The sequence below is a fragment of the Triturus cristatus genome, unplaced genomic scaffold, assembly GCF_964204655.1.
Source record: "Triturus cristatus unplaced genomic scaffold, aTriCri1.1 SCAFFOLD_465, whole genome shotgun sequence".
Lineage (NCBI taxonomy): Eukaryota > Metazoa > Chordata > Amphibia > Caudata > Salamandridae > Triturus > Triturus cristatus.
In genome coordinates this window covers 43,964-71,088 of record NW_028187791.1, presented here as the reverse complement: position 1 = coordinate 71,088, position 27,125 = coordinate 43,964, and the positions used below count along the sequence as shown (strand labels likewise).

The window sequence follows — 27,125 nt, the reverse complement described above, 5'->3', positions numbered from 1 at the left end:
CGCGGAGCTCCATGACCCTGGGTAGAAGGTGCGACTTCATCCCCTTGAAGCCTAACACCTGCAAATGTCACAAGCATCAGTAAAACTGGTGCCTGGATGCTGGAAACACACCCAAGGCCTTGCAGGCCTTATTCTGATACTGTAAAGGAGTTAAATACACTTTCCTGAGTATGTGAAGTGTTTTATTTTCACACCTCCAGCCAGGGGTGAACCCTGATATCTCACCCTGCGCGGAGCTCCATACCCTTGGGTAGAAGGTGCAACTTTATCCCCTTGAAGCCTAACACCTGCAAATGTCACAAGTATCAGTAAATTGGTGCCAGGAGGCTGGAATTAGGCCCAAGGCCTGGCAGGCCTTGTTCTGATACTGTGAAGGAGTTAAATACACTTTACTGAGTATGTAAAGTGTTTTGTTTTCACACCAACAGCCAGGGGTGAACCCTGAATTCTCACCCTGCGCGGAGCCCCATAACCTTGGGTAGAAGGTGCAACTTCATCCCCTTGAAGCCTAACACCTGCAAATGTCACAAGTATCAGTAAATTGGTGCTAGGAGGCTGGAACTAGGCCCAAGGCCTTGTTATGATACTGTGAAGGAGTTAAATACACTTTACTGAGTATGTAAAGTGTTTTGTTTTCACACCAACAGCCAGGGGTGAACCCTGAATTCTCACCCTGCGCGGAGCTCCATAACGCTGGGTAGAAGTTGCGACTTCATCCCCTTGAAGCCTAACACCTGCAAATGTCACCAGTATCAGTAAAACTGGTGTCTGGAGGCTGGAAACACACCCAAGGCATTGCAGGTCCTATTCTGATACTGTAAAGGAGTTAAATACACTTTACTGAGAATGTGAAGTGTTTTGTTTTCACACTTCCATCCAGGGGTGAACCCTGAAATCTCACCCTGCGCGGAGCTCCATAACCCTGGGTAGAAGGTGCGACTTCATCCCCTTGAAGCATAACACCTCCAAGTGTCACAAGTATCAGTACAACTGGTGCCTGGAGGCTGGAAACAAACCCAAGGCCTTGCAGGCCTTGTTCTGATACTGTAAAGGAGTTAAATACACTTTCCTGAGTAAGTGAAGTGTTTTATTTTCACACTTCCATCCAGGGGTGAACCCTGAAATCTCACCCTGCGCGGAGCTCCATAACCCTGGGTAGAAGGTGCGACTTCATCCCCTTGAAGCCTAACACCTGCAAATGTCACAAGTATCAGTAAAACTGATGCCTGGAGGCTGGAAACACACCCAAGGCCTTGCAGGCCTTATTGTGATACTGTAAAGCAGTTAAATACACTTTCCTGAGTATGTGAAGTGTTTTATTTTCACACCTCCAGCCAGGGGTGAACCCTGAAATCTTACCCTGCGCGAAGCTCCATGACCCTGGGTAGAAGGTGCGACTTCATCCCCTTGAAGCCTAACACCTACAAATGTCACAAGTATCAGTAAAACTGGTGCCAGGAGGCTGGAAGTAGGCCCAAGGCCTTGCAGGCCTTGTTCTGATACTGTGAAGGAGTTAAATACACTTTACTGAGTATGTAAAGTGTTTTGTTTTCACACCAACAGCCAGGGGTGAACCCTGAATTCTCACCCTGCGCGGAGCTCCATGACCCTGGGTAGAAGGTGCGACTTCATCCCCTTGAAGCCTAACACCTGCAAATGTCACAAGTATCAGTAAAACTGGTGCCTGGAGGCTGGAAACACACCCAAGGCCTTGCAGGCCTTATTATGATACTGTAAAGCAGTTAAATACACTTTCCTGAGGATGTGAAGTGTTTTATTTTCACACCTCAAGCCTGGGGTGAAGCCAGAAATCTCACCCTGCGCGGAGCTCCATGACACTGGGTAGAAGGTGCGACTTCATCCCCTTGAAGCCTAACACCTGCAAATGTCACAAGTATCAGTAAAACTGGTGCCAGGACGCTGGAAGTAGGCCCAAGGCCTTGCAGGCCTTATTCTGATACTGTAAAGCAGCTAAATACAATTTCCTGAGTATGTGAAGTGTTTTATTTTCACACCTCCAGCCAGGGGTGAAGCCTGAAATCTCACCCTGCGCGGAGCTCCATGACCCTGGGTAGAAGGTGCGACTTCATCCCCTTGAAGCCTAACACCTGCAAATGTCACAAGTATCAGTAAAACTGGTGCCAGGAGGCTGGAAGTAGGCCCAAGGCCTTGCAGGCCTTATTCTGATACAGTAAAGCAGCTAAATACACTTTCCTGAGTATGTGAAGTGTTTTATTTTCACACCTCCAGCCTGGGGTGAAGCCTGAAACCTTACCCTGCGCGGAGCTCCATGACCCTGGGTAGAAGGTGCGACTTCATCCCCTTGAAGCCTAACACCTGCAAATGTCACAAGTATCAGTAAAACTGGTGCCAGGAGGCTGGAAGTAGGCCCAAGGCCTTGCAGGCCTTATTCTGATACTGTAAAGGAGCTAAATACACTTTCCTGAGTATGTGAAGTGTTTTATTTTCACACCTCCAGCCAGGGGTGAAGCCTGAAATCTCACCCTGCGCGGAGCTCCATGACCCTGGGTAGAAGGTGCGACTTCATCCCCTTGAAGCATAACACCTCCAAGTGTCACAAGTATCAGTACAACTGGTGCCTGGAGGCTGGAAACAAACCCAAGGCCTTGCAGGCCTTGTTCTGATACTGTAAAGGAGTTAAATACACTTTCCTGAGTAAGTGAAGTGTTTTATTTTCACACTTCCATCCAGGGGTGAACCCTGAAATCTCACCCTGCGCGGAGCTCCATAACCCTGGGTAGAAGGTGCGACTTCATCCCCTTGAAGCCTAACACCTGCAAATGTCACAAGTATCAGTAAAACTGGTGCCTGGAGGCTGGAAACACACCCAAGGCCTTGCAGGCCTTATTGTGATACTGTAAAGCAGTTAAATACACTTTCCTGAGTATGTGAAGTGTTTTATTTTCACACCTCCAGCCAGGGGTGAACCCTGAAATCTTACCCTGCGCGAAGCTCCATGACCCTGGGTAGAAGGTGCGACTTCATCCCCTTGAAGCATAACACCTGCAAATGTCACCAGTATCAGTAAAACTGGTGCCTGGAGGCTGGAAACAAACCCAAGGCCTTGCAGGCCTTGTTCTGATACTGTAAATGAGTTAAATACACTTTCCTGAGTAAGTGAAGTGTTTTATTTTCACACTTTCATCCAGGGGTGAACCCTGATATCTCACCCTGCGCGGAGCTCCATAACCCTGGGTAGAAGTTGCGACTTCATCCCCTTGAAGCCTAACACCTGCAAATGTCACCAGTATCAGTAAAACTGGAGTCTGGAGGCTGGAAACACACCCAAGGCATTGCAGGTCCTATTCTGATACTGTAAAGGAGTTAAATACACTTTAATGAGTATGTGAAGTGTTTTGTTTTCACACCACCAGCCAGGGGTGAACCCTGAATTCTCACCCTGAGCGGAGCTCCATAACCCTGGGTAGAAGGTGCGACTTCATCCCCTTGAAGCCTAACACCTGCAAACGTCACAAGCATCAGTAAAACTGGTGCCTGGGTGCTGGAAACACACCCAAGGCCTTGCAGGCCTTATCCTGATACTGTAAAGGAGTTAAATACACTTTCCTGAGTATGTGAAGTGTTTTGTTTTCACACCTTGAGCCAGGGGTGAACCCTGAAATCTAACCCTGCGCGGAGCTCCATGACCCTGGGTAGAAGGTGCGACTTCTTCCCCTTGAAGCCTAACACCTGCAAATGTCACCAGTATCAGTAAAACTGGTGACTGGAGGCTGGAAACACACCCAAGGCATTGCAGGCCCTATTCTGATACTGTAAAGGAGTGAAATACACTTTAATGAGTATGTGAAGTGATTTGTTTTCACACCTCCAGCCAGGGGTGAACCCTGAAATCTTACCCTGCGCGGAGCTCCATGACCCTGGGTAGAAGGTGCGACTTCATCCCCTTGAAGCATAACACCTCCAAGTGTCACAAGTATCAGTACAACTGGTGCCTGGAGGCTGGAAACAAACCCAAGGCCTTGCAGGCCTTGTTCTGATACTGTAAAGGAGTTAAATACACTTTCCTGAGTAAGTGAAGTGTTTTATTTTCACACTTCCATCCAGGGGTGAACCCTGAAATCTCACCCTGCGCGGAGCTCCATAACCCTGGGTAGAAGGTGCGACTTCATCCCCTTGAAGCCTAACACCTGCAAATGTCACAAGTATCAGTAAAACTGGTGCCTGGAGGCTGGAAACACACCCAAGGCCTTGCAGGCCTTATTGTGATACTGTAAAGCAGTTAAATACACTTTCCTGAGTATGTGAAGTGTTTTATTTTCACACCTCCAGCCAGGGGTGAATCCTGAAATCTTACCCTGCGCGAAGCTCCATGACCCTGGGTAGAAGGTGCGACTTCATCCCCTTGAAGCATAACACCTCCAAGTGTCACAAGTATCAGTACAACTGGTGCCTGGAGGCTGGAAACAAACCCAAGGCCTTGCAGGCCTTGTTCTGATACTGTAAATGAGTTAAATACACTTTCCTGAGTAAGTGAAGTGTTTTATTTTCACACTTCCATCCAGGGGTGAACCCTGAAATCTCACCCTGCGCGAAGCTCCATGACCCTGGGTAGAAGGTGCGACTTCATCCCCTTGAAGCCTAACACCTGCAAATGTCACAAGTATCAGTAAAACTGGTGCCAGGAGGCTGGAAGTAGGCCCAAGGCCTTGCAGGCCTAATTCTGATACTGTAAAGGAGCTAAATACACTTTCCTGAGTGTGTGAAGTGTTTTATTTTCACACCTCCAGCCAGGGGTGAAGCCTGAAATCTCACCCTGCGCGGAGCTCCATGACCCTGGGTAGAAGGTGCGACTTCATCCCCTTGAAGCCTAACACCTACAAATGTCACAAGTATCAGTAAAACTGGTGCCAGGAGGCTGGAAGTAGGCCCAAGGCCTTGCAGGCCTTATTCTGATACTGTAAAGCAGCTAAATACGCTTTCCTGAGTATGTGAAGTGTTTTATTTTCACACCTCCAGCCAGGGGTGAAGCCTGAAATCTCACCCTGCGCGGAGCTCCATAACCCTGGGTAGAAGGTGCGGCTTCATCCCCTTGAAGCCTAACACCTGCAAATGTCACAAGTATCAGTAAATCTGGTGCCAGGAGGCTGGAAGTAGGCCAAAGGCCTTGCAGGCCTTATTCTGATACTGTAAAGCAGCTAAATACGCTTTCCTGAGTATGTGAAGTGTTTTATTTTCACACTTCCATCCAGGGGTGAACCCTGAAATCTCACCCTGCGCGAAGCTCCATGACCCTGGGTAGAAGGTGCGACTTCATCCCCTTGAAGCCTAACACCTGCAAATGTCACAAGTATCAGTAAAACTGGTGCCAGGAGGCTGGAAGTAGGCCCAAGGCCTTGTTCTGATACTGTAAAGGAGTTAAATACACTTTCATGAGTATGTGAAGTGTTTTGTTTTCACACCTTGAGCCAGGGGTGAACCCTGAAATCTAACCCTGCGCGGAGCTCCATGACCCTGGGTAGAAGGTGCGACTTCTTCCCCTTGAAGCCTAACACCTGCAAATGTCACCAGTATCAGTAAAACTGGTGTCTGGAGGCTGGAAACACACCCAAGGCATTGCAGGCCCTATTCTGATACTGTAAAGGAGTGAAATACACTTTACTGAGTATGTGAAGTGTTTTGTTTTCACACCTTGAGCCAGGGGTGAAGCCTGAAATCTCACCCTGCACGGAGCTCCATGACACTGGGTAGAAGGTGCGACTTCATCCCCTTGAAGCCTAACACCTGCAAATGTCACAAGTATCAGTAAATCTGGTGCCAGGAGGCTGGAAGTAGGCCAAAGGCCTTGCAGGCCTTATTCTGATACTGTAAAGCAGCTAAATACGCTTTCCTGAGTATGTGAAGTGTTTTATTTTCACACTTCCATCCAGGGGTGAACCCTGAAATCTCACCCTGCGCGGAGCTCCATAACCCTGGGTAGAAGGTGCGACTTCATCCCCTTGAAGCCTAACACCTACAAATGTCACAAGTATCAGTAAAACTGGTGCCAGGAGGCTGGAAGTAGGCCCAAGGCCTTGCAGGCCTTATTCTGATACTGTAAAGCAGCTAAATACACTTTCCTGAGTATGTGAAGTGTATATTTTTCACACCTCAAGCCTGGGGTGAACCCTGAAATCTCACCCTGCGCGGAGCTCCATGACCCTGGGTAGAAGGTGCGACTTCATCCCCTTGAAGCCTAACACCTGCAAATGTCACAAGTATCAGTAAAACTGGTGCCTGGAGGCTGGAAACACACCCAAGGCCTTGCAGGCCTTAATATGATACTGTAAAGCAGTTAAATACACTTTCCTGAGGATGTGAAGTGTTTTATTTTCACACCTCAAGCCTGGGGTGAAGCCAGAAATCTCACCCTGCGCGGAGCTCAATGACACTGGGTAGAAGGTGCGACTTCATCCCCTTGAAGCCTAACACCTGCAAATGTCACAAGTATCAGTAAAACTGGTGCCAGGACGCTGGAAGTAGGCCCAAGGCCTTGCAGGCCTTATTCTGATACTGTAAAGCAGCTAAATACAATTTCCTGAGTATGTGAAGTGTTTTATTTTCACACCTCCAGCCAGGGGTGAAGCCTGAAATCTCACCCTGCGCGGAGCTCCATGACGCTGGGTAGAAGGTGCGACTTCATCCCCTTGAAGCCTAACACCTGCAAATGTCACAAGTATCAGTAAAACTGGTGCCAGGAGGCTGGAAGTAGGCCCAAGGCCTTGCAGGCCTTATTCTGATACTGTAAAGGAGCTAAATATACTTTCCTGAGTATGTGAAGCTTTTATTTTCACACCTCAAGCATGGGGTGAACCCTGAAATCTCACCCTGCGCGGAGCTCCATAACCCTGGGTAGAAGGTGCGACTTGATCCCCTTGAAGCCCAACACCTGCAAATGTCACAAGTATCAGTAAAACTGGTGCCAGTAGGCTGGATGTAGGCCCAAGGCCTTGCAGGCCTTATTCTGATACTGTAAAGGAGCTAAATACACTTTCCTGAGTATGTGAAGTGTTTTATTTTCACACCTCAAGCCTGGGGTGAACCCTGAAATCTCACCCTGCGCGGAGCTCCATGACCCTGGGTAGAAGGTGCGACTTCACCCCCTTGAAGCCTAACACCTACAAATGTCACAAGTATCAGTAAATCTGGTGCCAGGAGGCTGGAAGTAGGCCCAAGGCCTTGCAGGCCTTATTCTGATACTGTAAAGCAGCTAAATACACTTTCCTGAGTATGTGAAGTGTTTTATTTTCACACCTCCAGCCTAGGGTGAAGCCTGAAACCTTACCCTGCGCGGAGCTCCATGACCCTGGGTAGAAGGTGCGACTTCATCCCCTTGAAGCCTAACACCTGCAAATGTCACAAGTATCAGTAAAACTGGTGCCAGGAGGCTGGAAGTAGGCCCAAGGCCTTGCAGGCCTTATTCTGATACTGTAAAGGAGCTAAATACACTTTCCTGAGTATGTGAAGTGTTTTATTTTCACACCTCCAGCCAGGGGTGAAGCCTGAAATCTCACCCTGCGCGGAGCTCCATGACCCTGGGTAGAAGGTGCGACTTCATCCCCTTGAAGCCTAACACCTACAAATGTCACAAGTATCAGTAAAACTGGTGCCAGGAGGCTGGAAGTAGGCCCAAGGCCTTGCAGGCCTTATTCCGATACTGTAAAGCAGCTAAATACACTTTCCTGAGTATGTGAAGTGTTTTATTTTCACACCTCCAGCCAGGGGTGAAGCCTGAAATCTCACCCTGCGCGGAGCTCCATGACCCTGGGTAGAAGGTGCGACTTCATCCCCTTGAAGCATAACACCTCCAAGTGTCACAAGTATCAGTAAAACTGGTGCCAGGAGGCTGGAAGTAGGCCCAAGGCCTTGCAGGCCTTATTCTGATACTGTAAAGCAGCTAAATACGCTTTCCTGAGTATGTGAAGTGTTTTATTTTCACACCTCCAGCCAGGGGGGAAGCCTGAAATCTCACCCTGCACGGAGCTCCATGACACTGGGTAGAAGGTGCGACTTCATCCCCTTGAAGCCTAACACCTACAAATGTCACAAGTATCAGTAAATCTGGTGCCAGGAGGCTGGAAGTAGGCCCAAGGCCTTGCAGGCCTTATTCTGATACTGTAAAGGAGCTAAATGTACTTTCCTGAGTATGTGAAGCTTTTATTTTCACACCTCAAGCATGGGGTGAACCCTGAAATCTCACCCTGCGCGGAGCTCCATAACCCTGGGTAGAAAGTGCGACTTGATCCCCTTGAAGCCCAACACCTGCAAATGTCACAAGTATCAGTAAAACTGGTGCCAGTAGGCTGGATGTAGGCCCAAGGCCTTGCAGGCCTTATTCTGATACTGTAAAGGAGCTAAATACACTTTCCTGAGTATGTGAAGTGTTTTATTTTCACACCTCAAGCCTGGGGTGAACCCTGAAATCTCACCCTGCGCGGAGCTCCATGACCCTGGGTAGAAGGTGCGACTTCATCCCCTTGAAGCCTAACACCTACAAATGTCACAAGTATCAGTAAATCTGGTGCCAGGAGGCTGGAAGTAGGCCCAAGGCCTTGTTCTGATACTGTAAAGGAGTTAAATACACTTTCATGAGTATGTGAAGTGTTTTGTTTTCACACCTTGAGCCAGGGGTGAACCCTGAAATCTAACCCTGCGCGGAGCTCCATGACCCTGGGTAGAAGGTGCGACTTCTTCCCCTTGAAGCCTAACACCTGCAAATGTCACCAGTATCAGTAAAACTGGTGTCTGGAGGCTGGAAACACACCCAAGGCATTGCAGGCCCTATTCTGATACTGTAAAGGAGTGAAATACACTTTACTGAGTATGTGAAGTGTTTTGTTTTCACACCTTGAGCCAGGGGTGAAGCCTGAAATCTCACCCTGCACGGAGCTCCATGACACTGGGTAGAAGGTGCGACTTCATCCCCTTGAAGCCTAACACCTACAAATGTCACAAGTATCAGTAAATCTGGTGCCAGGAGGCTGGAAGTAGGCCCAAGGCCTTGCAGGCCTTGTTCTGATACTGTAAAGGAGTTAAATACACTTTCCTGAGTATGTGAAGTGTTTTATTTTCACACTTCCATCCAGGGGTGAACCCTGAAATCTCACCCTGCGCGGAGCTCCATGACCCTGGGTAGAAGGTGAGACGTCATCCCCTTGAAGCCTAACACCTGCAAATGTCACAAGTATCAGTAAAACTGGTGCCAGGAGGCTGGAAGTAGGCCCAAGGCCTTGCAGGCCTTATTCTGATACTGTAAAGCAGCTAAATACACTTTCCTGAGTATGTGAAGTGTTTTATTTTCACACCTCCAGCCAGGGGTGAAGCCTGAAATCTCACCCTGTGCGGAGCTCCATGACCCTGGGTAGAAGGTGCGACTTCATCCCCTTGAAGCATAACACCTCCAAGTGTCACAAGGATCAGTACAACTGGTGCCTGGAGGCTGGAAACAAACCCAAGACCTTGCAGGCCTTGTTCTGATACTGTAAAGCAGCTAAATACACTTTCCTGATTATGTGAAGTGTTTTATCTTCACACCTGCAGCCAGGGGTGAACCCTGAAATCTCACCCTGCGCGGAGCTCCATAGCCCTGGGTAGAAGGAGATACTGTGTCCCCTTAAACCTGTAATTTTCAAAATGTCATAAAAAGAATAAATCAAGCGCCTGGAGGCTAGAAATGGGCCCGAGACACTGAAGTCTTGGATCTGATAATGTAAAGGGCTTTGTGTACCTTTTGAGTGAAGTTTTTTTTCCCACCTCCAGCCGAGGGTTAAATCCTGAAATATTACCCCAATCGAAGCTCCATAGCCCTGTGTAGAAAAAGTGACTTCGTCCCCTTGGACCTAAAATGTTAGTACTTTTTTTTTATTTTTGTATTAAACATTGTTAAAGGGGTGACTGGAGGCTAATAAAATGGACCAGATACTGTGAAGGACATTATTTCATTTTTGGGCGAAAAAAAAATAAAAAAATAAAAATATATGTATTATATTATTATTGCGATTTTTTTTTTTTATTGGGGCCCATCTCCAGCTAAGGGGGAAAACCTGAAATGTTACCCGAAGCGGAGCTCCATTGCCCTGGGTAGAAGTAGTGCCATGGTCCCCTTGAACCAAAATGCCAACAAAAGAATAAATAAATAAATTTAAAAAAAGTACTAAAACAGGTGCTTAGAGGCCCAGAGGGTCCCGAAATCGGTCACGATCGATCACAAAAAAAATGAGGATCCCACACCCCATGGCCCTGCATGGGAACTCTATTTTACTGACTATTAAGCCCCCACGGAGTGGGGGCTTACAGCGCCCGAGCGGGAGACAAAAGTTAGAGTTAGCGCGGCCGATCCGCCGCCCGGCCATCTGGTCGCTCAGCTCCGAGGGCCATCTGGTCGCGCAACTCGGCGACCAGATGGCCGGCCGCACTCCCGGCGCGGCTAACTCTAACCTTTGTCCCTCGTCCGTGTTCTGTAAACCCCCACTACGTGGGGGCTTAATAGTTGAGGGAGAAATGACCGGCCCTGGGCCGGGCCAAACTCGCCTTGGGTCCCCAGTACAGGGCTCTAGGATGGCGGGCCCCTGGGCCGGCCTATACCCGCCTTAGGTCCCCAGTTCAGGGCTCCAGGATGGCGGGCCCCTGGGCCGGGCTATACCCGCCTTAGGTGCCCAGTACAGGGCTTCAGGATAGCGGCCCCATGGGCTGGACTGGGATGAACGCGCCCCTGGACCCCCATGCCGGGGCTCCAGGAAGGCACCCTGGCCCCGGGACAGTGCCTTGCATGGCAGGGTGGCTGCGGAGAGTTCCCCTGATGCACCCCTCACTCGACCCGCTGTGGGCCTAGAAAGCAGCCCTAGCGCATAGACACAGCTCTCCCATGACATCGTGGTCGGCTCTTAAAAGAGCCTTTGGGTTTTGTTTTGTTTTTTCCGTGGGCAAGCCGAGTGTTTACCCGCCGAATCCGTAGAGGGTGCGACCCTGACGCTTCAGGGCGTAGACCACATCCATGGCGGTGACGGTCTTCCTCTTGGCGTGCTCGGTGTAGGTGACGGCGTCCCGGATCACGTTCTCCAGGAAAACCTTCAACACCCCGCGGGTCTCCTCGTAGATGAGGCCGGAGATGCGCTTGACCCCGCCACGGCGCGCCAGGCGGCGAATGGCTGGCTTGGTGATGCCCTGGATGTTGTCCCGGAGCACCTTGCGGTGCCTCTTGGCGCCGCCTTTGCCGAGCCCCTTCCCTCCTTTACCGCGTCCAGACATGGTCTCCTGTCGGTGCTGTGACTGAGCAGAAATGAGGGCCGCGGCCAGCGGCGGCTGCTTATATGGAGGAGCTGTGCCGGACCAGCTAGGGCGCTGCAAGCGGCCCACGTGACTCAAAGGATGGCGAGGGAGCCCGCCCCGGACCGCCCTCTGCAGGGAGCGGGGGCTGGAGCGGCCGTTGCCGTTTGAAAAAGAGCGCGCTCCCAGCCGCCTCTTTGTCGTGGACTCTGCAGCTGCCGCCGGGGCATAGATCACAGTCAAGCACACACACACGCGCCTCCCTTCCCGGGCCCCCACTCGTCACCGCGGCCCGCCTAACCCTGGCGCTCGGTGCCCGCTCCCACCATGAACAGAAGGCTCTGAAAAGTGTTAATGGAGCAAACAGGTTAACGGCCTCGCCGGCAGCACCCAGCTGTGTGCGGCCGCCCGCCACCCCGTAACACTGTCCACATGTCACGCCCGGTTGTGGCAAGTCTGTAAACTGCCCCTATTAAAATGTACATTTTTTTTTTTTTTTTACAAAAACATTATTATTGTGGGCCTCAAGCTAGGTTTTGGGACGGGGGCAAGATCTACGTGTACGTCCGAGGGCTTGTGCATGCCCTCCTATGTAGCGACGGTGCGGGCGCTGCCGCAACTATGAAGCCGCCAGAGTAACACCTTGGCCACGGATACGCTCTTTGATGGAGTCTGTGGTTGGCCCTGAAAAGAGCCTTTGTGTTTAGGGTGCGTTTCCACGGTGGTCTGCGGGCCTTTACTTGCTTGCTTTGCCCCCTGCCTTGTGGCTCTCGGTTTTCTTGGGCAGCAGCACGGCCTGGATGTTGGGCAGGACTCCTCCCTGGGCGATGGTGACTCGGCCCAGCAGCTTGTTCAGCTCCTCGTCGTTGCGGATGGCCAGCTGGAGGTGTCTGGGGATGATGCGGGTCTTTTTGTTGTCCCGGGCCGCGTTGCCGGCCAGCTCCAGGATCTCAGCGGTCAGGTACTCCAGGACTGCAGCCAGATAGACTGGGGCACCGGCGCCCACCCTCTCGGCGTAGCTTCCCTTGCGGAGCAGCCTGTGCACACGGCCCACGGGGAACTGGAGCCCGGCTCTGGAAGAGCGTGTCTTGGCCTTAGCGCGGGCCTTTCCTCCTTGCTTTCCGCGTCCAGACATGGCGATCGATGCAGGGGCTCACTCACACAACAGAGAGAATAGTACTGCTGTTCTGCGGGACTCCGGCGATATAAAGACTTCGGGCGCTTCTGATTGGTTGACAGCTAGGCTCTGATAGTTCTTCTCATTGGAGGGAGGAGGGCTTCCTTTTCACCAATCAAAGTTCCAGTACCGCATTACAAAGGGAAGTGGGGGCCCTGCCTGAGCCTGCCAATGAGACGGGAGAGCAGAGAAGCAGCTACTTTACACGGCCAGCCTATAAATACAAGTGCCGGGCTCGCCTGCCTTATTTCTCTCGGCTCCACAGGAAGCGGTGCAGATTGTCGACCATGCCTGAACCAGCCAAGTCCGCGCCGGCTCCCAAGAAGGGCTCCAAGAAAGCGCTCTCCAAGCCGCCCAAGAAGGACGGGAAGAAGCGCAAGAGGAGCAGGAAGGAAAGCTATGCTATCTACATTTACAAAGTGATGAAGCAGGTGCACCCGGACACCGGCATCTCCTCCAAGGCCATGGGCATCATGAACTCCTTCGTGAACGACATCTTCGAGCGCATCGCCGGGGAGGCTTCCCGCCTGGCCCACTACAACTCGCGGCGCACCATCACCTCCCGGGAGATCCAGACCGCAGTGCGTCTGCTGCTGCCCGGAGAGCTGGCCAAGCACGCCGTGTCCGAGGGCACCAAGGCCGTCACCAAGTACACCAGCGCCAAGTAAGGCTTCGAGGCGCATCCCCAACTAACACAACGGCTCTTTTAAGGGCCACTCACGTCCTCCCCTAAGAGCTAATGTGCTTCATTTATGACCGGAGAAAGAAGTGTTTTAAACGGTAATGTTGAGCGCACAAGACCCGCTCTCACGGGGCTTGCTGCAGACCGAGGGACGATGGACCAGGCAACCCGTTTTAATAAGCATGTTTATATGAATGAGCCCTCTTTGGGACCAAGTGTCACACAAGCACTGTAATGTAACGATGACGTTAAATAAAGCCCACGCGGAACTCGCACGGCTGCCCCCGGGCTTATTGTTTCCTGCGACCAGTTTTAGTGTGTGCGGGTGTCACGTTGTGTTTGTACTTTAAGACCAGGGGCAACGGCTAACATCCGCCCCAGGGCAAAGGCTCCCGAAATCGGGACACATAAACCCGATGTACAGATGCCCCACAGCGCTGGCTTGTGACCAGCGGATCCCAGCACGACCCTCTACCCAAACAAAGCGCTTTATTAATTGAAGAGGTGGCTGTGCACACCGAGTGCTCGGATTTCCCAGTGCCGGTATAAGTTTCCCAGTGCCGGTATAAGTTACCCAGTACTCGGGGTACTCTCAGCCAGCCCACCCACCCACACCTGTAGAACATGGCAGATAAGAGAAGCTCGTAGGTGACAGGGTGGTGGCCCTTAAAAGAGCCGTTGTGGTGGTTGTTCGGGTCGGTGTCTCCTTAGGCCCTCTCGCCTCGGATACGACGGGCCAGCTGGATGTCCTTGGGCATGATGGTCACCCTCTTGGCGTGGATGGCGCACAGGTTGGTGTCCTCGAAGAGCCCGACCAGGTAGGCCTCGCTGGCCTCTTGCAGGGCCATGACGGCGGAGCTCTGGAAGCGCAGGTCGGTCTTGAAGTCCTGGGCGATCTCCCTCACCAAGCGCTGGAAGGGCAGCTTGCGGATGAGGAGCTCGGTGGACTTCTGGTAGCGGCGGATCTCGCGGAGAGCCACAGTGCCGGGTCGGTAGCGGTGAGGCTTCTTGACTCCACCGGTGGCAGGGGCGCTCTTGCGGGCAGCCTTGGTGGCCAGCTGCTTGCGAGGCGCTTTGCCGCCGGTGGACTTGCGGGCTGTCTGCTTGGTGCGGGCCATGGCGGGAGCGGTCTCTCTCAACGACGAGCGAGGAAGAATGGAGTTCGAGCAGGCAAGAGCCCTATTTATGCACTCGAAGACGGAGGGCTGCTCTGGTTGGCTGAAGCGACCGCCCCAGGTTTGAAAACAGCCCGCGGTGTGCAACGATTGGCTACTCAACCGGAGGCTGTAGCCTGCCTCTCCAATGAGCTGTGGAGAAAAAGACACCCTCCGATTGGACGATGTACGTTGGAGCCGAAGCCCGCGCTTCGGTCAACCTTTGTCTCCGTGTCCATCCACTCATTTGTAGTCACACGAACCACTCGCCCCCGATCAACTGGGCGAGGAGACCAGGATGTTTTAAGTGTACCGCCCTTGGTCACCCTGGAACACGCCGCCGTTGACTGCGCTCGATTTCACGTTCACAATCGTCTGCTTTATGCAGACACCACTTCGAGTCTGCCCGGATACAGTGAAAGCACCAAGGCACACGTTATCTCACATTTATTATAAACTGAGGTCTAATAACTCCCAGACCCCCTTCTTTCTTTGTTATAAAGATTCCAATCCACGCAGCACCAAAAGAGCCGTTCATATGACCAAGATCACACACGGCACTCGCGTGTGTAAAGGTGCGCTAGGGATTTACTGTGCCGTTTATTATTATTGAGAAGTGTGCACGCGGGGTGAAAGGGTGGGGGTGAACAAGCTCTCTTCTAGACCGGGTGGATGGCTCTTAAAAGAGCCGTTGTGTTTGCAGTGTCTCGGTGCAAGCCCTTACTTCTTCTTGGGCGCTGCCTTCTTGGGCTTGGCTGCTTTGGGCTTGGCTGCCTTGGGTTTGACTACCTTGGCAGGGCTTTTCTTGGCCACTTTGGGCTTCGCCGCCTTGGCTTTCGCTGGGCTCTTGGCAGCCTTCTTGGCGGGGGCAGCCTTGGGCTTCTTGGGGCTCTTTGCTGCCGCTGGCTTCTTGACCTTCTTAGGGCTCTTCTTGACCCCCGCGGGAGCCTTTTTGGGCTTCTTGGCAGCAGGGGCAGCTTTCTTGGCCGCTGGTTTCTTGGTCTTGGCGGCCGCCTTCTTGGCCGCCTTCTTGCCCTCCAGCTGCTTCTTGTTCACCTTGAAGGATCCGGAGGCCCCGGTGCCCTTCAGCTGGGCCAGGGCGCCTTTGCTGACCAGGCTCTTGACGGAGGCCTTGACCCGGCTCTTGTTCTTGTCCACATCGTAGCCCTCGGCGATCAGCCCCTTCTTCATGGCCGACAGGGAGACTCCCTTCCTCTCGGCAGAGGCGGTCACCACCTTCAAGATCAGATCGGCCACGCTGGGGCCGGAAGGCTTCTTGGCCTTGGAGGCCCCCGCTGTCTTCTTCTGCTGCTTCTTCTTGGGGGCGACCTCAGCGGGAGGCGCCGCGGCGGCTGGAGCGGTTTCGGCCATTGCAATGCAAGTCTCGGCGCGGGCGCTGTCACAGAACAGAAATGTCCCTCTCGGCCCGAGCCCCGTGAATATATACAGGGAGGAGCCAGCCTCTGATTGGTCGCGAGCAGACAGGGCTCTGCGAGGCACACTCGGCTCTCTGCTCCGAGCTGACTTTTGTGTTTCCTACCTTCCGATTATCCACGTTTTAAAGCACAATCAGTTAAACACGCGCTTCCACACATGTATGACCAGGAGCCCAGCTTCGGCCCTCTCCCGGGCCTGCCCCCGTTTCGGATCCACCCCTCGTCCCTGGCTTGTGATCCGCGGGGAGACGGCGCTCCCCCGACGGTGGACGCCTCCATGCCTGAAATCGCGGGCTCCCGGCCCCTTTTCCCCGGTCCACTCTCGCCTCCTGCGGCCGGGAGCGGCGGCCCGCGGGAGGGAGGGGGCTCCTGCAGGGAGCGGGCCCTGCGGCGTCACAGTGGGGCTGCGGGGGCCGCGGGGAGCGCGTTCTGGAACGGGCCGAAGTAACACAGGGCTCCGCCGGCCGAGCGCGGGGTGGAAACAATGCCAGGGAGCCCCCAGCCCGGCGCCTGCACCCTCGGCTGTGGCACCCACGGCTGGGGGGGGCGCAACCGGAGGCCTTTTACAAGCAGCGGGGCACGGCCCTGGCTCCGGCCTCGCATGCATCACCAGGCGGCCGTGTGCTGGCAGCTTCACATGCAGGCAGAGGGCATTCACTGCCGAGCGCCGAGCCAGAGGAGGCGGGCGCAGACTAAATAAAATAAATACAGTGACACAACGAAGGAAGGCGGCCGAGTTAGGCCTACATGTTTAAAAACACCCCAAGTGAGAGCAGAGGGTGGGAATGCACCTGAAATGGAGACCCCAGTACCGGCATGGAGGCACTCTACTGAGCTGATTTTTAAAGCTGGAGCTAGGTGTACGTCTGAGGTGACATCTGTAGACAGAGTGAGTTACTGTATGTCAGACGCTGAGCCTATGACCGGGGGGAGGCCCACTGCGGAACTGAATAGTACAGTACAGAGTGAGGCATGTGACTACAACTGTTCTACTGAGCCCTATCGCTGGAGTGGGGACCACTCCTGAATCCAATGGTATATCACGAGGGAGACCTGAGACCAGAAATGATATTCTGCGCCCTGTAGCCTAATCGAGGCCTGCTGCTAATTTGGACGGAGGTAGGGGAAGAAAACAGAACACTTCACATAGTCCAGAACGTACATGAACACCAGTCCCAGTATCAGATCTTAGCCTTCAGGATCTCCGGCCCATCCCTAGCTTCCAGGTACCTGTTTTAGTAATATGTGTGACATTTGGAGGTGTACAGCTTCAAGGGGATGAAGTTGCACCTTCTACACAGGGTTGAGGAGCTCCGCGCAGGGTGAGATTTCAGGGTTCATGCCTGGCTGGAGGTGTGAAAACAAAACACTCCACATAGTCACACCTCCATCCAGGGGTGAACCCTGAAATCTCACCCTGCGCGGAGCTCCATGACCCTGGGTAGAAGGTGCGACTTCATCCCCTTGAAGCCTAACACCTACAAATGTCACAAGTATCAGTACAACTGGTGCCAGGAGGCTGGAAGTAGGCCCAAGGCCTTGCAGGCCATATTCTGATACTGTAAAGGAGCTAAATACACTTTCCTGAGAATGTGAGGTGTTTTATTTTCACACCTCCAACCTGGGGTGAACCCTGAAATCTCACCCTGCGCGGAGCTCTATAACCCTGGGTAGAAGGTGAGACTTCATCCCCTTGAAGCTTAACACCTTAAAATGTCACAAAGTATCAGTAAAACTGGTACCTGGAGGCTGGAAACACACCCAAGGCCTTGCAGGCCTTGTTCTGATACTGTGAAGGAGTTAAATACACTTTACTGAGTATGTAAAGTGTTTTGTTTTCACACCAACAGCCAGGGGTGAACCCTGAATTCTCACCCTGCGCGGAGCTCCATAACCTTGGGTAGAAGGTGCAACTTCATCCCCTTGAAGCCTAACACCTGCAAATGTCACAAGTATCAGTAAATTGGTGCTAGGAGGCTGGAAACACACCCAAGGCATTGCAGGTCCTATTCTGATACTGTAAAGGAGTTAAATACACTTTACTGAGTATGTGAAGTGTTTTGTTTTCACACCACCAGCCAGGGGTGAACCCTGAATTCTCACCCTGAGCGGAGCTCCATAACCCTGGGTAGAAGGTGCGACTTCATCCCCTTGAAGCCTAACACCTGCAAACGTCACAAGCATCAGTAAAACTGGTGCCTGGATGCTGGAAACACACCCAGGGCCTTGCAGGCCTTATCCTGATACTGTAAAGGAGTTAAATACACTTTCCTGAGTATGTGAAGTGTTTTGTTTTCACACCTTGAGCCAGGGGTGAACCCTGAAATCTAACCCTGCGCGGAGCTCCATGACCCTGGGTAGAAGGTGCGACTTCTTCCCCTTGAAGCCTAACACCTGCAAATGTCACCAGTATCAGTAAAACTGGTGTCTGGAGGCTGGAAACACACCCAAGGCATTGCAGGCCCTATTCTGATACTGTAAAGGAGTGAAATACACTTTACTGAGTATGTGAAGTGTTTTGTTTTCACACCTTGAGCCAGGGGTGAACCCTGAAATCTAACCCTGCGCGGAGCTCCGTGACCATGGGTAGAAGGTGCGACTTCTTCCCCTTGAAGCCTAACATCTGCAAATGTCACAAGCATCAGTAAAACTGGTGTCTGGAGGCTGGAATTAGGCCCAAGGCCTTGCAGGCCTTGTTCAGTTACTGTGAAGGAGATAAATACTCTTTACTGAGTATGTGAAGTGTTTTGTTTACACACAAACAGCCAGGGGTGAACCCTGAATTCTCACCCTGCGCGGAGCTCCATAACCCTGGGTAGAAGGTGCGACTTCATCCCCTTGAAGCCTAACACCTGCAAATGTCACAAGCATCAGTAAAACTGGTGCCTGGATGCTGGAAACACACCCAAGGCCTTGCAGGCCTTATTCTGATACTGTAAAGGAGTTAAATACACTTTCCTGAGTATGTGAAGTGTTTTATTTTCACACCTCCAGCCAGGGGTGAACCCTGATATCTCACCCTGCGCGGAGCTCCATACCCTTGGGTAGAAGGTGCAACTTTATCCCCTTGAAGCCTAACACCTGCAAATGTCACAAGTATCAGTAAATTGGTGCCAGGAGGCTGGAATTAGGCCCAAGGCCTTGCAGGCCTTGTTCTGATACTGTGAAGGAGTTAAATACACTTTACTGAGTATGTAAAGTGTTTTGTTTTCACACCAACAGCCAGGGGTGAACCCTGAATTCTCACCCTGCGCGGAGCTCCATAACCTTGGGTAGAAGGTGCAACTTCATCCCCTTGAAGCCTAACACCTGCAAATGTCACCAGTATCAGTAAAACTGGTGTCTGGAGGCTGGAAACACACCCAAGGCCTTGCAGGCCTTATTATGATACTGTAAAGCAGTTAAATACACTTTCCTGAGTATGTGAAGTGTTTTATTTTCACACCTCCAGACAGGGGTGAACCCTGATATCTCACCCTGCGCGGAGCTCCATACCCTTGGGTAGAAGGTGCAACTTTATCCCCTTGAAGCCTAACACCTGCAAATGTCACAAGTATCAGTAAATTGGTGCCAGGAGGTTGGAATTAGGCCCAAGGCCTTGCAGGCCTTGTTCTGATACTGTGAAGGAGTTAAATACACTTTACTGAGTATGTAAAGTGTTTTGTTTTCACACCAACAGCCAGGGGTGAACCCTGAATTCTCACCCTGCGCGGAGCTCCATAACCTTGGGTAGAAGGTGCAACTTCATCCCCTTGAAGCCTAACACCTGCAAATGTCACAAGTATCAGTAAATTGGTGCTAGGAGGCTGGAAGTAGGCCCAAGGCCTTGCAGGCCTTGTTCTGATACTGTGAAGGAGTTAAATACACTTTACTGAGTATGTAAAGTGTTTTGTTTTCACACCAACAGCCAGGGGTGAACCCTGAATTCTCACCCTGCGCGGAGCTCCATAACGCTGGGTAGAAGTTGCGACTTCATCCCCTTGAAGCCTAACACCTGCAAATGTCACCAGTATCAGTAAAACTGGTGTCTGGAGGCTGGAAACACACCCAAGGCATTGCAGGTCCTATTCTGATACTGTAAAGGAGTTAAATACACTTTACTGAGAATGTGAAGTGTTTTGTTTTCACACCTTGAGCCAGGGGTGAACCCTGAAATCTAACCCTGCGCGGAGCTCCATGACCCTGGGTAGAAGGTGCGACTTCCTCCCCTTGAAGCCTAACACCTGCAAATGTCACAAGGATCATTAAAACTGGTGTCTGGAGGCTGGAATTAGGCCCAAGGCCTTGCAGGCCTTGTTCAGTTACTGTGAAGGAGATAGATACTCTTTACTGAGTATGTGAAGTGTTTTGTTTACACACAAACAGCCAGGGGTGAACCCTGAATTCTCACCCTGCGCAGAGCTCCATAACCCTGGGTAGAAGGTGCGACTTCATCCCCTTGAAGCCTAACACCTGCAAATGTCACAAGCATCAGTAAAACTGGTGCCTGGATGCTGGAAACACACCCAAGGCCTTGCAGGCCTTATTCTGATACTGTAAAGGAGTTAAATACACTTTCCTGAGTATGTGAAGTGTTTTATTTTCACACCTCCAGCCAGGGGTGAACCCTGATATCTCACCCTGCGCGGAGCTCCATACCCTTGGGTAGAAGGTGCAACTTTATCCCCTTGAAGCCTAACACCTGCAAATGTCACAAGTATCAGTACATTGGTGCCAGGAGGCTGGAATTAGGCCCAAGGCCTTGCAGGCCTTGTTCTGATACTGTGAAGGAGTTAAATACACTTTACTGAGTATGTAAAGTGTTTTGTTTTCACACCAACAGCCAGGGGTGAACCCTGAATTCTCACCCTGCGCGGAGCTCCATAACCTTGGGTAGAAGGTGCAACTTCATCCCCTTGAAGCCTAACACCTGCAAATGTCACAAGTATCAGTAAATTGGTGCTAGGAGGCTGGAAGTAGGCCCAAGGCCTTGCAGGCCTTGTTCTGATACTGTGAAGGAGTTAAATACACTTTACTGAGTATGTAAAGTGTTTTGTTTTCACACCAACAGCCAGGGGTGAACCCTGAATTCTCACCCTGCGCGGAGCTCCATAACCCTGGGTAGAAGGTGCGACTTCATCCCCTTGAAGCCTAACACCTGCAAATGTCACAAGCATCAGTAAAACTGGTTCCTGGATGCTGGAAACACACCCAAGGCCTTGCAGGCCTTATTCTGATACTGTAAAGGAGTTAAATACACTTTGCTGAGTATGTGAAGTGTTTTATTTTCACACCTCCAGCCAGGGTTGAACCCTGATATCTCACCCTGCGCGGAGCTCCATACCCTTGGGTAGAAGGTGCAACTTTATCCCCTTGAAGCCTAACACCTGCAAATGTCACAAGTATCAGTAAATTGGTGCCAGGAGGCTGGAATTAGGCCCAAGGCCTTGCAGGCCTTGTTCTGATACCGTGAAGGAGTTAAATACACTTTACTGAGTATGTAAAGTGTTTTGTTTTCACACCAACAGCCAGGGGTGAACCCTGAATTCTCACCCTGCGCGGAGCTCCATAACCTTGGGTAGAAGGTGCAACTTCATCCCCTTGAAGCCTAACACCTGCAAATGTCACAAGTATCAGTAAATTGGTGCTAGGAGGCTGGAAGTAGGCCCAAGGCCTTGCAGGCCTTGTTCTGATACTGTGAAGGAGTTAAATACACTTTACTGAGTATGTAAAGTGTTTTGTTTTCACACCAACAGCCAGGGGTGAACCCTGAATTCTCACCCTGCGCGGAGCTCCATAACCCTGGGTAGAAGTTGCGACTTCATCCCCTTGAAGCCTAACACCTGCAAATGTCACAAGCATCAGTAAAACTGGAGTCTGGAGGCTGGAAACACACCCAAGGCATTGCAGGTCCTATTCTGATACTGTAAAGGAGTTAAATACACTTTACTGAGTATGTGAAGTGTTTTGTTTTCACACCACCAGCCAGGGGTGAACCCTGAATTCTCACCCTGAGCGGAGCTCCATAACCCTGGGTAGAAGGTGCGACTTCATCCCCTTGAAGCCTAACACCTGCAAACGTCACAAGCATCAGTAAAACTGGTGCCTGGGTGCTGGAAACACACCCAAGGCCTTGCAGGCCTTATCCTGATACTGTAAAGGAGTTAAATACACTTTCCTGAGTATGTGAAGTGTTTTGTTTTCACACCTTGAGCCAGGGGTGAACCCTGAAATCTAACCCTGCGCGGAGCTCCATGACCCTGGGTAGAAGGTGCGACTTCTTCCCCTTGAAGCCTAACACCTGCAAATGTCACCAGTATCAGTAAAACTGGTGTCTGGAGGCTGGAAACACACCCAAGGCATTGCAGGCCCTATTCTGATACTGTAAAGGAGTGAAATACACTTTACTGAGTATGTGAAGTGATTTGTTTTCACACCTTGAGCCAGGGGTGAACCCTGAAATCTAACCCTGCGCGGAGCTCCATGACCCTGGGTAGAAGGTGCGACTTCCTCCCCTTGAAGCCTAACACCTGCAAAGGTCACAAGCATCAGTAAAACTGGTGCCTGGATGCTGGAAACACACCCAAGGCCTTGCAGGCCTTATTCTGATACTGTAAAGGAGTTAAATACACTTTCCTGAGTATGTGAAGTGTTTTATTTTCACACCTCCAGCCAGGGGTGAACCCTGACTTCTCACCCTGCGCGGAGCTCCATAACCCTGGGTAGAAGGTGCGACTTCATCCCCATGAAGCCTAACACCGGCAAATGTCACAATTATCAGTAAAACTGGTGCCTGGAGGCTGGAAACACACCCAAGGCCTTGCAGGCATTATTCTGATACGTTAAAGGAGTTAAATACACTTTCCTGAGTATGCGAAGTGCTTTATTTTCACACCTCCAGCCAGGGGTGAACCCTGATATCTCACCCTGCGCGGAGCTCCATAAGCCCGGGTAGAAGGTGCGACTTTGTCCCCTTGAAGCCTAACGCCTGCAAATGTCACAAGTATCAGTAAATTAGTGCCAGGAGGCTGGAATCAGGCCAAAGGCCTTGCAGGCCTTGTTCTGTTACTGTGAAGGACTTAAATACTCTTTACTGAGTCTGTGAAGTGTTTTGATTTCACATCTCCAGCCAGGGTTGAAACCCGAAATCATACCCTGCGCGAAGGTCCATAACCCTGGGTAGAAGGTGCAACTTCATCCCCTTTAAGCCTAACACCTACAAATGTCACAAGTATCAGTAAAACTGGTGCCAGGAGGCTGGAAGTAGTACCAAGGCCTTGCAGGCCTTATTCTGATACTGTAAATCAGCTAAATACACTTTCCTGAGTATGTGAAGTGTTTTATTTTCACACCTCCAGCCAGGGGTGAAGCCTGAAATCTCACCCTGCGCGGAGCTCCATGACCCTGGGTAGAAGGTGCGACTTCATCCCCTTGAAGCATAACACCTCCAAGTGTCACAAGTATCAGTACAACTGGTGCCTGGAGGCTGGAAACAAACCCAAGGCCTTGCAGGCCTTGTTCTGATACTGTAAAGGAGTTAAATACACTTTCCTGAGTAAGTGAAGTGTTTTATTTTCACACTTCCATCCAGGGGTGAACCCTGAAATCTCACCCTGCGCGGAGCTCCATAACCCTGGGTAGAAGGTGCGACTTCATCCCCTTGAAGCCTAACACCTGCAAATGTCACAAGTATCAGTAAAACTGGTGCCTGGAGGCTGGAAACACACCCAAGGCCTTGCAGGCCTTATTATGATACTGTAAAGCAGTTAAATACACTTTCCTGAGTATGTGAAGTGTTTTATTTTCACACCTCCAGCCAGGGGTGAACCCTGAAATCTTACCCTGCGCGAAGCTCCATGACCCTGGGTAGAAGGTGCGACTTCATCCCCTTGAAGCATAACACCTCCAAGTGTCACAAGTATCAGTACAACTGGTGCCTCGAGGCTGGAAACAAACCCAAGGCCTTGCAGGCCTTGTTCTGATACTGTAAATGAGTTAAATACACTTTCCTGAGTAAGTGAAGTGTTTTATTTTCACACTTCCATCCAGGGGTGAACCCTGATATCTCACCCTGCGCGGAGCTCCATAACCCTGGGTAGAAGTTGCGACTTCATCCCCTTGAAGCCTAACACCTGCAAATGTCACCAGTATCAGTAAAACTGGAGTCTGGAGGCTGGAAACACACCCAAGGCATTGCAGGTCCTATTCTGATACTGTAAAGGAGTTAAATACACTTTAATGAGTATGTGAAGTGTTTTGTTTTCACACCACCAGCCAGGGGGGAACCCTGAATTCTCACCCTGAGCGGAGCTCCATAACCCTGGGTAGAAGGTGCGACTTCATCCCCTTGAAGCCTAACACCTGCAAACGTCACAAGCATCAGTAAAACTGGTGCCTGGGTGCTGGAAACACACCCAAGGCCTTGCAGGCCTTATCCTGATACTGTAAAGGAGTTAAATACACTTTCCTGAGTAAGTGAAGTGTTTTATTTTCACACTTCCATCCAGGGGTGAACCCTGAAATCTCACCCTGCGCGGAGCTCCATAACCCTGGGTAGAAGTTGCGACTTCATCCCCTTGAAGCCTAACACCTACAAATGTCACAAGTATCAGTAAAACTGGTGCCAGGAGGCTGGAAGTAGGCCCAAGGCCTTGCAGGCCTTATTCCGATACTGTAAAGCAGCTAAATACACTTTCCTGAGTATGTGAAGTGTTTTATTTTCACACCTCCAGCCAGGGGTGAACCCTGACTTCTCACCCTGCGCGGAGCTCCATAACCCTGGGTAGAAGGTGCAACTTCATCCCCATGAAGCCTAACACCGGCAAATGTCACAATTATCAGTAAAACTGGTGCCTGGAGGCTGGAAACACACCCAAGGCCTTGCAGGCATTATTCTGATACGTTAAAGGAGTTAAATACACTTTCCTGAGTATGCGAAGTGCTTTATTTTCACACCTCCAGCCAGGGGTGAACCCTGATATCTCACCCTGCGCGGAGCTCCATAAGCCCGGGTAGAAGGTGCGACTTTGTCCCCTTGAAGCCTAACGCCTGCAAATGTCACAAGTATCAGTAAATTAGTGCCAGGAGGCTGGAATCAGGCCAAAGGCCTTGCAGGCCTTGTTCTGTTACTGTGAAGGACTTAAATACTCTTTACTGAGTCTGTGAAGTGTTTTGATTTCACATCTCCAGCCAGGGTTGAAACCCGAAATCATACCCTGCGCGAAGGTCCATAACCCTGGGTAGAAGGTGCAACTTCATCCCCTTTAAGCCTAACACCTACAAATGTCACAAGTATCAGTAAAACTGGTGCCAGGAGGCTGGAAGTAGGCCCAAGGCCTTGCAGGCCTTATTCTGATACTGTAAAGCAGCTAAATACACTTTCCTGAGTATGTGAAGTGTTTTATTTTCACACCTCCAGCCAGGGGTGAAGCCTGAAATCTCACCCTGCGCGGAGCTCCATGACCCTGGGTAGAAGGTGCGACTTCATCCCCTTGAAGCATAACACCTCCAAGTGTCACAAGTATCAGTACAACTGGTGCCTGGAGGCTGGAAACAAACCCAAGGCCTTGCAGGCCTTGTTCTGATACTGTAAAGGAGTTAAATACACTTTCCTGAGTAAGTGAAGTGTTTTATTTTCACACTTCCATCCAGGGGTGAACCCTGAAATCTCACCCTGCGCGGAGCTCCATAACCCTGGGTAGAAGGTGCGACATCATCCCCTTGAAGCCTAACACCTGCAAATGTCACAAGTATCAGTAAATCTGGTGCCAGGAGGCTGGAAGTAGGCCCAAGGCCTTGCAGGCCTTATTCTGATACTGTAAAGCAGCTAAATGCACTTTCCTGAGTATGTGAAGTGTTTTATTTTCACACTTCCATCCAGGGGTGAACCCTGAAATCTCACCCTGCGCGGAGCTCCATAACCCTGGGTAGAAGGTGCGACTTCATCCCCTTGAAGCCTAACACCTACAAATGTCACAAGTATCAGTAAAACTGGTGCCAGGAGGCTGGAAGTAGGCCCAAGGCCTTGCAGGCCTTATTCTGATATTGTAAAGCAGCTAAATACACTTTCCTGAGTATGTGAAGTGTATATTTTTCACACCTCAAGCCTGGGGTGAACCCTGAAATCTCACCCTGCGCGGAGCTCCATGACCCTGGGTAGAAGGTGCGACTTCATCCCCTTGAAGCCTAACACCTACAAATGTCACAAGTATCAGTAAAACTGGTGCCAGGAGGCTGGAAGTAGGCCCAAGGCCTTGCAGGCCTTATTCTGATACTGTAAAGCAGCTAAATACGCTTTCCTGAGTATGTGAAGTGTTTTATTTTCACACCTCCAGCCAGGGGTGAAGCCTGAAATCTCACCCTGCGCGGAGCTCCATGACCCTGGGTAGAAGGTGCGACTTCATCCCCTTGAAGCCTAACACCTACAAATGTCACAAGTATCAGTACAACTGGTGCCAGGAGGCTGGAAGTAGGCCCAAGGCCTTGCAGGCCATATTCTGATACTGTAAAGGAGCTAAATACACTTTCCTGAGAATGTGAGGTGTTTTATTTTCACACCTCCAACCTGGAGTGAACCCTGAAATCTCACCCTGCGCGGAGCTCTATAACCCTGGGTAGAAGGTGAGACTTCATCCCCTTGAAGCTTAACACCTTAAAATGTCACAAAGTATCAGTAAAACTGGTACCTGGAGGCTGGAAACACACCCAAGGCCTTGCAGGCCTTGTTCTGATACTGTGAAGGAGTTAAATACACTTTACTGAGTATGTAAAGTGTTTTGTTTTCACACCACCAGCCAGGGGTGAACCCTGAATTCTCACCCTGAGCGGAGCTCCATAACCTTGGGTAGAAGGTGCAACTTCATCCCCTTGAAGCCTAACACCTGCAAATGTCACAAGTATCAGTAAATTGGTGCTAGGAGGCTGGAAGTAGGCCCAAGGCCTTGCAGGCCTTGTTCTGATACTGTGAAGGAGTTAAATACACTTTACTGAGTATGTAAAGTGTTTTGTTTTCACACCAACAGCCAGGGGTGAACCCTGAATTCTCACCCTGCGCGGAGCTCCATAACCCTGGGTAGAAGTTGCGACTTCATCCCCTTGAAGCCTAACACCTGCAAATGTCACCAGTATCAGTAAAACTGGTGCCAGGAGGCTGAAAGTAGGCCCAAGGCCTTGTAGGCCTTGTTCTGATACTGTAAAGCAGCTAAATACACTTTCCTGAGTATGTGAAGTGTTTTGTTTTCACACCTTGAGCCAGGGGTGAACCCTGAAACATAACCCTGCGCGGAGCTCCATGACCCTGGGTAGAAGGTGCGACTTCATCCCCTTGAAGCCTAACACCTGCAAATGTCACAAGCATCAGTAAAACTGGTGCCTGGATGCTGGAAACACACCCAAGGCCTTGCAGGCCTTATTCT

The 27,125-nt window shown here is 51.0% G+C and overlaps 4 protein-coding genes across 4 annotated transcripts; 1 reads left to right on the top strand and 3 right to left on the bottom strand.

Moving 5' to 3' along the window:
* Nucleotides 1–10,894: 10,894 nt before the first annotated feature.
* On the bottom strand, nucleotides 10,895–11,790 carry LOC146770495 (histone H4). Its single transcript, XM_085640420.1, has one exon. The coding sequence runs from the start codon at nucleotides 11,263–11,265 to the stop codon at nucleotides 10,954–10,956; it is 312 nt and encodes a 103-aa protein (XP_085496546.1). The 5' UTR covers nucleotides 11,266–11,790; the 3' UTR covers nucleotides 10,895–10,953.
* An 810-nt stretch (nucleotides 11,791–12,600) lies between these two features.
* On the top strand, nucleotides 12,601–13,207 carry LOC146770494 (histone H2B 1.2-like). Its single transcript, XM_085640419.1, has one exon. The coding sequence runs from the start codon at nucleotides 12,748–12,750 to the stop codon at nucleotides 13,126–13,128; it is 381 nt and encodes a 126-aa protein (XP_085496545.1). The 5' UTR covers nucleotides 12,601–12,747; the 3' UTR covers nucleotides 13,129–13,207.
* Nucleotides 13,208–13,843: 636 nt separating this feature from the next.
* On the bottom strand, nucleotides 13,844–14,842 carry LOC146770493 (histone H3). The gene has a single exon (XM_085640418.1). The coding sequence runs from the start codon at nucleotides 14,258–14,260 to the stop codon at nucleotides 13,850–13,852; it is 411 nt and encodes a 136-aa protein (XP_085496544.1). The 5' UTR covers nucleotides 14,261–14,842; the 3' UTR covers nucleotides 13,844–13,849.
* A 127-nt stretch (nucleotides 14,843–14,969) lies between these two features.
* LOC146770492 (histone H1.3-like) lies at nucleotides 14,970–15,896 on the bottom strand. The gene has a single exon (XM_085640417.1). The coding sequence runs from the start codon at nucleotides 15,665–15,667 to the stop codon at nucleotides 15,017–15,019; it is 651 nt and encodes a 216-aa protein (XP_085496543.1). The 5' UTR covers nucleotides 15,668–15,896; the 3' UTR covers nucleotides 14,970–15,016.
* Nucleotides 15,897–27,125: the final 11,229 nt, after the last annotated feature.

Bases quoted from the DNA above. Each gene is read 5' to 3' on its own strand.
- LOC146770495 (XM_085640420.1), bottom strand. From the start codon at position 11,265: ATGTCTGGACGCGGTAAAGGAGGGAAGGGGCTCGGCAAAGGCGGCGCC.
- LOC146770494 (XM_085640419.1), top strand. From the start codon at position 12,748: ATGCCTGAACCAGCCAAGTCCGCGCCGGCTCCCAAGAAGGGCTCCAAG.
- LOC146770493 (XM_085640418.1), bottom strand. From the start codon at position 14,260: ATGGCCCGCACCAAGCAGACAGCCCGCAAGTCCACCGGCGGCAAAGCG.
- LOC146770492 (XM_085640417.1), bottom strand. From the start codon at position 15,667: ATGGCCGAAACCGCTCCAGCCGCCGCGGCGCCTCCCGCTGAGGTCGCC.